This window comes from Procambarus clarkii, chromosome 32, assembly GCF_040958095.1.
Source record: "Procambarus clarkii isolate CNS0578487 chromosome 32, FALCON_Pclarkii_2.0, whole genome shotgun sequence".
Taxonomy (NCBI): domain Eukaryota; kingdom Metazoa; phylum Arthropoda; class Malacostraca; order Decapoda; family Cambaridae; genus Procambarus; species Procambarus clarkii.
Genome location: NC_091181.1, coordinates 15,523,398 through 15,533,470, shown reverse-complemented (window position 1 = coordinate 15,533,470; position 10,073 = coordinate 15,523,398). Strand labels below are relative to the sequence as shown.

At 46.1% G+C, this 10,073-nt stretch overlaps 1 protein-coding gene across 1 annotated transcript; it reads left to right on the top strand.

The window, feature by feature from the left end:
• The first annotated feature begins 7,571 nt into the window (after positions 1 to 7,571).
• LOC138370436 (trichohyalin-like) lies at positions 7,572 to 9,853 on the top strand. The gene is made up of 2 exons (XM_069334802.1): positions 7,572 to 8,504; positions 9,395 to 9,853. Exons 1-2 carry the CDS (start codon positions 7,572 to 7,574, stop codon positions 9,851 to 9,853), a joined length of 1,392 nt encoding a protein of 463 aa, XP_069190903.1.
• The last annotated feature ends 220 nt before the right edge of the window (positions 9,854 to 10,073 follow it).

Sequence of the window (10,073 nt, the reverse complement as noted above, 5' to 3'; positions counted from 1 at the left end):
ACTTCCGCTGTTTGGTGCTGACTGTTTTGCTGTGCTCCCGGTGTCTGAGTAAGAGCTCTTGCCTGATGTGTAACATTCTCCGGTCGGGGAACATCCATACTCGGCCTCTTGCTACTCACAGCCCAGCTGGCGTTGTGAACACCTCCACAGTTGCAACATCGGGGGACTATTTTCTCACCCAGCTGAAGTTCATTTCTACACACATTAGAGAGGTGAGACTTTCCGCAGAAACGACATCATGGATCATCTGACAGTTCCAAGATTGATGTCCCCATCGGCAGTATTACAGGCATATTATGGGCTCTTCCACATACTTTATCACATGACTGTAGCCAGCCCCGGTGATGAACACTCTCTCGGGGACTTCACCTCTCACTAGAGCCACCACTTGGTTCCTAGCTTCATATTTAATAAGGTGACGCTTGGCGCACACAAAACGTTGCCCGTCGAGCATAAATTTGGGGTCTAAAATCTGAGGGGTATTTGTAAATAATTTCCTTCGTCAGTTTCTTATTCTACTCTGGTGTTTTCATGACAATTTTACCATATCCTTGCTGGGTTAGAAACATAACAGCCGCCATAGAACCTACCGTTAAGTAAGGCCTGTTCACACCTCCCTTTAACAGGGGCTCGAACTTGCGGTGGTCTCTTCTCAGGTTGACTGTCCACAGCAGCTTCTAGTGGTAGTTCAATGTGCATGAGGTACGGAAGAGAAGCCTCCACCTCCGCTGACCGTCACGTTCCTGGGAAAGTTCCCAACATTGCTCTTTCCTTTCGCCCACACTGATCATTCTCAGCGTTTTTCTTCATTCTCTTGTCGTTTCCGTTAGTCTGTTACACTATGCCTGTCTTCTCCGTGTCTTTTGTCCCCTGGTTAACACTTCCTGATAATCCTTTTCCACTGCTGACTGGCTGCTTTCTGAGTGTGTGTCCATGTCAATATTGCCATGGGGAGTAGCCAGTTCCTCGGTTGTACAAGATATTTTGATTTGAAGGTTGAGGTGGGGATACTAGGAGGTGTTGCATGGACAGTAGCAGGCACCCATCCACACGCTACGAGACCAACTAGGGAGGCCTCCCCACACCCTTCCTCTTCCCCCATCTCCAACTCTCTCCCCTGTTTTCCCCCTCTCCCCACATTTCATCCCCTTCCCCTCTCTATCTCTCATCCCTAACATCTCCCCATTTTCCTCCATTTTCCACCTACCCAATTTTCCTAGCCTCCTCTCCTCCTCCTTCCCTGTCGTGCCTCCATCCTCAAAAAGTCAGACATCTCCATTTATATATGAATACTGAAGGGTACCCGACTTCACCTGGGTCTCACCCCTATCTATACCTGCCCTTTTCGTCCCTCTCCCCTTCGTCCCCAGATCTGTCCTTCCCCTCGTTCATCCCCCTTTTCGTCACTCTCTTCCCTCCTCCACCTTGACCCTTGCACTCAAAAAAATTATTACAAAGCTTAGAAAAACTGTACAAAATACACCAAATATTTCACACATAATGTTATGAAATTCACATGGCGGCCTCTGTAAATGTTAATATCTCTTACAAAATTTACGTCGGCCATCCACAGTCCGTCCCACACCCCAGACCATTTATCATGGAATTTTGGGTGAGTCAAACCATAAGTATCTGGCCTCCATCCTTGAACAAACAAAGAAGCCGACAGACTGACATACCCTCCCAAAGATATATATGGGGGATTACCGGTGGTGCTAGGATCTGTCTCTCTGCCTCTGTCTGTATGTCTGTCTCCCCTCTCATTCTTCCTTCCATTCTCACTCCGTCCCGCCAATCACAAAACAAAACTACTACGTTGCTACAACGTTCGAGCAAGTTTTGACACTCTCTAACAAGTTGTAACAATCATGTAAAAAGTTGTAACAACTTTCTAACACGTAAAAAAATGACAAATGGGACTGTTACGTTGAGTGTTTGCAGGGATCACATTCTCTCTTCTATTTTAGTCCCTCCTCCCATTTTCTCTCTCTCGCCTTCTCTCATTCTACCTCCTTCCTCACATTTTCCCTCCATTCTTTATATTCTCACTCTCCCATTCTCGATCCCCCCAACTCCCATATTCCGCACTCTCCTGCTCTCCCATTCTTCCTAGTACGGTCCCTTCTTCCCTCTCATTCTCCTTCTATTCCATTCTCCCCTCCCACCCCTCAGTCCCTTCCTCCCTCACTTTCTTGCTTTCTCCTGTTCTCCTTCCCATTCTCTGTCCCAATGACGAAAATATGCTCGAGTCAACGTTATCGACGTTGATTCAATGACGATCACAGCAGGATTTTTGTTTTGTTTTTAACAGTCTATGGACAATCAAGCCAATATTTCAGGCTTCAAAGAAAATAAGAGTCGCAGGGTTGTAGTATGAACCAATGCTGCTTAAAGTAAGGCAAATGGTCGACCCCGACCACCCTGTGACATCAATCACAAATCACAAAACAGTGCTCAGTGAGGCTAGCACCAAGCATCTGGACTACAACCTTGAACAGATAGACTTACATAGACTATTTTACAGAGATAGGTACTCTTTGATACTGAGTGTATGTCGTATTTTTTAAAATATACATAATAAAACTTTTACGTATCAATAATTGTCAATTTATAAATACGTAATACGTAAAAATAAATACGCAATACGTAAAAATTCCCTTCACTGTGTTGCCCCTGTGCGAAGCATTGACGACTGCGGTAATATATGGAACCATGTACAGCTGAACATTACAAATGTTGTTATAAGGTTGTTCTGTTGAAAATGTTCTTTGTAAACGCCATTGTGTAGTGGTCGTAGGATCTTTTGTTCTCCTGCTTGAGTGACAGTGCTATCTGTGAGGTTGCGAGAACAGTGGATGTTGAGGCCATGATAACAGGTGAAACTGTGAGTTTAGGAGAACATGAGTAACTTTGAGGTTATAAGAATAGGGGATAACTGTGAGGTAACTTGCAGGCGCCACTGCAAGATCTCACAAATGCTCTGGCCACAAACAACTCCAGAACGATTCCTCTGTCAGCATCTGCAGAAGTGTGTTCAAGCCTAATCTCTCACTTATTAAGTGTATAATAATTAGTTATAACACAGCCCCAGCAGAGTCAGTATATAAATACCAGAGAAAGCAGTGACATAGAAAGACAACGTTCATGAGATTTAATATAATTGAATGAAAAACTGAATACACCTAGGTAATCAAAGTCAGGGTTCCTCTTGCATGCAACATCTTCACTGCGCTTTTCAGCAGTACCCATCTTCCTTGGGCGGGACTGTCCTCAGAAATGTTGCACTCCTGGAATAAGCTGAAGAGTGATCCCTCACAGAGGTCCTCTGCACGATGGAGTCTGCTCTGCTGGGCGTTTGATGTCACTTCGCACTTTCCCAGGCCGGTGGGTTTCTCCCTGTTGCCCTCAACTTACATCATTTCAGAGAAAACAACGAAAAAACATTCCTGAGGTTAACGAGGCCGGTCCCTATAATGATGCAAGGCCCATAGTACTCCACAAAGTCTCGACCTGCCACACAACCCACTATCACAAACCTGGAACCCAGCCGCTGTGTCCGCCTGCCACTACATCTCGGAGTACAGTGACACCTCCTGGTCCAATGAGAAGCCATGATGCTCATTTTCACTGATGACATAACGTCGGGTTTCCTGTTGATTGGTTACTTCAAGCAACTCATAACCAATCACCATCTTCTTTCTCATCCTGGTGTCCAGTGTCATCGACTCCTGCCTCCAGAGGTAAAAAATATCTTCTCTGACAGCGACACTGAAGCAGCCATCTTGGAAACATGGCCACTAGGCTTTCCCCTCCATCAAAATTTAAAACATGAATTTCTAAAAAGTGTTGCAACTTCCAGCCTTCCAATGTGAACCATAATGTTTCCTGGTCCGTTTAAAATGTACATGATACCGGGGAAGGTACGAAACTTGACGATTATAACATAGATTATAAAAACAGTTGAACATCTAAGGTTATGAGAACAGTCCAGCATGTGAGATTGGGAAAACAGTTGACTGCGAGGTTATGAGAACAGTTGAATCTTTTAGGTTATGAGAACAAAGTGATAACTTATCATTTACTTCCTATATTGCAGGAATCCTTTTTACAACATTGTAAGCTCTGCCTTTCACCTGATTTTCTGTAGAGAATACCGAGAATCCCTGATATGTAGACCTTGGTGTCTAACCCTTGGTGTCTAGCCATTGATATCTAACCCTTGTTGTCTAGCCATTGTTGTTTAACCCATGAAATTTAACCACTTGCATCTAACCCCTGGTGTATAACCCTTGGTGTCTAGCCCTTTTTGTCTAACCCCGGAAGTCTAACTATTTGGTATCTAAACCCAGGTGTCTAACTACTTGCTATCTAACCCCTGGTGTTTAACCACTTATGTGATATTTTACTATTTAGCTTAGATGGTGAACTCGGTCACAAAGAACTACATAAGTCAACACGTTAAGTGTTAGATGCAGCTTATGCTTTAAGACAAAATTCATAGAAGGGCGAGAGCAAACGCCAGGATTCCAATGTTTGAAATCCTTATCCACTAGGTCATTTACCTCCTCCAATATAAGTGCAATTAATAAGGGTAGGTCACGAGTTCTCACACCAAATTTAATTTGATGTGTGCGGCTATGAATCAGGTTCGAATCCAGAAGCAAGCCTTCATTAAAGATCACATGAACAGCTTGAGAATATATGGGGCAATAATATTGTAGGAATTGACATAAAGACAGTTCTCTTTTCAACAATAACAATTTATTCATAAAAAACTGAATCTAATGCAAGACAGTCTTGACATTACGTTAAAGTCCGTAAATGACACGGTAAAGACAACTATTCCAAAGCCTAGTGTAGCAAAGACTTCTGTCCCTGCCGCTTTCAAGTATAACAACAGAATCATATCTGTTTTCGTTTTGAGCTGAAAAGTTGAATTAACTGAACAAATCAGAGTGTACACTCAGGACGCAAATTGCAATAACCACTTGCTGCACTCTGCAATTATATTGCAATGAATCAAAGCAAGGGAAGGCGAGCACATGAGACACCTCTCCTGTAACTGCCTAAACATTACTTCTCTCAAGACAGCATTCAAAAGAATAGTATAACAAATTACACTAATTGACCTCAGTAATTAATTGTGTTAATTGACTGTCAACTGTCAGTCAGCAACAAAGCATTCTATGTTAATCAGTACTCTAGTTTCCTGTCAGTCCAGTCAACAATCAACACGATAACTCGCTCGACCTAATTACTCAAACACCTGACCCGTCAAGCATTTAGTGAGTAATTACATTAATTACTGGAAACGGACAGCTAATTAATAAAAAACGAATTACGTTAAACAATGCTGCCACTCTCTTGACAGCTTTCCAAGCAAGACTTTCAAATTGACGTTGATGGTTAATTACTCTTAATTAACTTGAGTGACTAATTACTGTCAGACAGATAATTACATCCATAACGCATAATGTTACTTAAGCACTGACACGCATGACAGATCCCATCAAACTACATGAATTCACTTGATGATGTTAATTACCCCCTAATTAACTTGAGTGATTAATTACTGTCAACAAATAATTAATCCAGAATGATTTACGTTACCCCATACACTATCGTCCACGACAGCCAGTCAAATCACTGTGAATTCACTTTGAAAATGTTAATTACAGCAAATTAACTTGAGTAATTAATTAACTGTCCCACAGAAAGGTAATTAATTAGAACGAATGACGTTACTCAATCACTGTTGTCCCTCAACAACCATATGAATTGAAGCTCTGTGGAATCACTTTGATGGCGTTAATTACCCTTAATTAACTTGAGTGATTCAATAACTGTCCCACGGACAGGTAATTAATACAGAACGATTACGTAAGTCAACAAAGCTGTCACTCTCTCGACAATTGGCTTTAATGACCCCTAATTAACTGTCCCACAGACAGGTAATTAATGCAGAACACTTTCATTAACACAATCTGCATCAGTGTCAATCAACACAATGCGAATCCCCTTGATGATGTTAATTACCCCTAATAACCTCTCACTGAATCCTTTATTAACAATTAAAGATAATACCAACTCCTTGTCGCACAGACAAGCAAACACAGTACACAGGTACACGGGTTACACAGCTCAGTAATAAAATATTGTGACGGTGTCCCACCCCTATATTTCTCCTAACCCTGCTCAAAGAGTCATATCTCTATAACTAGAGTGTTCTCTGATATTCAGGGAACATTTTCATATGTGTGAGAGTGTTGAGGGTTATCAGGTTGACTGGAAAATTGCCTTTTAAGTTCGATTATGCAAGGGGCTTACACCCTTTTGAGTCATAAGATGGCGCCGGGCCACTCTGTTTCCCGCCAAAGCATCGCGGCGCCTGCCGGCTCCAGATTGGCTAGGTAGGGTCACGTGCCAGAAGTGACCAATGACTAGAGCCCTCGGGCGGTGTGACGTCACGAGGCGGAAGGCTCACGGGGCGGCTGGCACCTGGGCGGGCAGAGTACAACACAGACTGTCATAGAGCGTGGACGCTGTCTAGTGAGCTCCGGATCTAAAGGCTAGGGAGCCTCACGTGGAGTGCCAAGAAGCAAGGATTGGCTGGGCTAAAGAGTCAAGAGTCTATTTTGAAGAGTCAGCAACAGGGACGAACGTTGGGCTGGGGACGTCTGGGACACCAAGCGGACCGCGTTCTACATATCAAGCGAATAGCGAAGGCCGGGCCAAATCTACTGGAAGTGAGGAGAGGGGAAGCTGTACTGGACTGCAAGTTGTGTCTACAGTGCCAGTGAGAGGAGGAAGAGGACGACAGCGCAGGTACCTGACTCCATTACCCCGAAGAAGAGGAGGAGGAGGACCGTGCCTGCTGGGTGTGAGGACAGCGAAGACGCGCTACTACAAGGACGACTGAGGAACTTGTGTGTGTGGGAAACTGATCAACGGAAGACTAGACGCCAGGACCAGGAACCTCAACATCCCTCGCCAGAGGACGGATCGACTTCGTAATGGAATGAAGTAAGATAGATAATTATCGCTCCCTTTACCCCTTTGATCTAGGTGAGCTAGGATATTCTATATATCATGAACATTTCTTGTTACCATTTATTGTCTATGTGACAGAGTGTTAGACTAGGAGCCAAGGAGCTCATGTAGGCATGAGTTGGTGTATGTGACCATAAATATGGAGATGCGGTAATGTTAGTGGCTGGTTTTCAAGAGGCCAGAAACGAACTTTGAATCGTCCAGCTGATCGTGTTGCCAGAGGCGCGAGGTGTGTGCCAGCCATCTGACAGTTGGACCCAATCAGCTGACTGTGTTGCCAGAAGCACGACGAAAGGAGTGTTGCCGTCATTTGACAATTCCACTTGTATTATTTCTTTATGCAACTATATATATTTTCTTCAGTAAACTTTTAATCTTACCAATGTGTTTGAGTGAGCCTCAATTCTCTAGGGTTATTTTGAGAGAAACCATTTATATGACCTTACACTACACATGAGATTGATGAACGAAGCAGCAGGGGATCCAGCAGTAGCAGCAGGAGAAGTATAAAGCTGGAGATAATGAAGATGCAGCTTGAAGCTCAGCTGAAGAGAGAGGAGAGTGAGCACAAGGCCCAGATGAAGCAAGAAGAGCGTGAAGCTCAGCTGGAGCGAGAGGAGCGTGAGCGTGAAGCCCAGCTGAAGCAAGAGGAGCGCGAAGCCCAGCTGAAGCGTGAGGAGCGTGAAGCCCAACTGCAGCAAGAGGAAGGAGAAAGACAACAGCAACGTGAGGAAATAAAGGCGAAGGAGGTCAAGTTGCGTCGGATTGAGCACGGGCTGCCCTCGTTGCCTGCACGGCGGGATGACCTCAAGGCCCAGGAGCGCGATCTACCCACCTTTGACCCTCTACAAACTGAGGCTTTCTTTGACCATTTTGAGAGGATAACGACATTGAAGGAATGGCCGGAAGAGGATTGGGCTGTGTTAGTGCAGAGTAGATTGACTGGTGAGGCCAGGGAGGCTTACTACATGTTGGACGTCAAGGAGTGCGCCATATACAATACAATAAAGAAAGCAGTGCTCCACTCGTATAGACTAACCCCGGAGGTCTACAGGAGATGCTTCCGTGAGTGCGCAAGAGCATCTGGAAGGTCATATGCTGAGACTGCTCGGGACATGGAGCGCAGGTTCCTACGATGGCTGAAGGCCGAAGAGGTAGAGACGATGGAGGAGCTAAAACAGTTAATTCTGATGGAAAAATTCATGTCGATGCTCCATCTGGAACTCAAGGTCAGAGTAAGGGAGGCAGGTATTAAGGACCTTAAAGCTGCTGAAGAGAGAGCCGATATGCTGGAGGAGGCATTACATCTCAGAAAGAAGGGACCGCCCAGACATTCGTCTTACCCAAGATTTGGAGGGAACTTCAAGAGATCAGGAGAAGGAGGAACGGGCGGGGACTCTCCAAAGAGTAGTTTACCCAGCGAGGTAATCAAGTCCAAGAGTTCAGGGGAACCGGTGAGGAGACGCCAAGGGGGGGGGGGGGGGGGGGAATGCCGGGACTGGTGCTTGAGCAAGGAATGCTGCCAGGGAGACGATGACCGGGGGCGCGAGGAGGACCCAGGGGATGGTGGTTTCCGGGAGTGTTGCTCGAGTCACCAGTGGAAGGTCGCCTCCCTGGAGAGGCAAGTGTTTTATTTGTGGCGGGCGTGGACACATGAGTGTGCTCGCCCCAGGCAATGTGGAAATGTGGCACTGGTCAGAAAGGTCGACCAAGGAGCTAAGGATATTTCGAGCGGATCTCCACTAGGAAGGGAGGAAAAGATTCATCCTTTTATTTATGAGGATAAAGAGGGCCGACCCCATTCCAGTGAAGAAGTTAAGAGATACTGGGGTGGACTTTACCCTGGTGAGTGAGACCCTATTCCCTGAGGGTTATGAGAACACCAGTATGAGGGGGGGGGGTGGCCTTGGTGACCACTGTGGGTGGCCCAGTGAGGATGCCCCTTTACGTGGTAACTTTAGACTCTGACTACGGCTGCAAGACCCTAGTTGTGGAGGTCTGCGCCTCGATGCCTAAGACTGAGGCCCAGGTCATTTTGGGAAATGACTCCTGTGCGGGATGTGTCCTCCCAAACCTCGTTAAGGGCGAGGAGTGTTTGGAAGACTGTAAGAAGGGAGGCAGGGCGTCGGACACCTGGAGGTGTCCAACACCCTGCCACGAGGGAGATTGCTGGGGGAGCATTCCCTGTGTGCACGGTAATCCCGAGACAATGTGTCGAAAGCGAAACGAGTGGATCTGGTCAGGCTGGAGAGGATGTGCCTGACAGCATAGGACTCGATTGTCTCTTCGAGGAACCCAGAGGACAGATGGAGAGCGGTGGGAACTCGGATGATGGCGTATACAGATAACTCTCACCAGTCCTCTCGAGTTGGATCGCGTTCAACTGGGCGAGCTGCACCGGGAGGAATTTCCCGAATTGATACAAGAGGCAGGCCGAGGGGGTCGCACTGGACCCGAGATTCCTACGCATTTCTACTTAAAAGAGGGGATGCTGATGAGGCAGTGGAGGCCAGTGAGGATGGAAGCCGATATGGAGGCACTAGGGGTGAAGCGGCAGGTGGTGTTACCGATTCGGTGCAGAGGAACACTGCTTGATTTGGCGCAATCAGTGGACCTTGGAGGTCATCTAGGAGTAACCAAGACGCTGAACCTGATCAGGGGAACATTTCTATTGGCCGGAAATGGCTGCCGACGTGAGACGCCATTGCAAAACGTGTCTTTCTTGTCAGAGGGCGGGAAAGAACGTGCTGGCAATACCAAGGGCCCCTCTGGTTCCTGTTCCTGCTTTCTGACAAGTGTTTGAGCGTCTACTGGTAGACAGTGTGGGACCCTTGTCCCGAACGAAGAGAGGGAACAACTACTTGCTAACGATTATATGCGCGTCAACCAGGTTTCTGGAAGCAGTCCTAGTGCGACAGTTAACATCAAAGAGTATTATGGGACAGCTCCAGCGATTTTTCTCTTGGGTGGGGATGCCCAAAGAGATTCAGACTGATTGTGGGAGCGTGTTCCAATCAAAATGG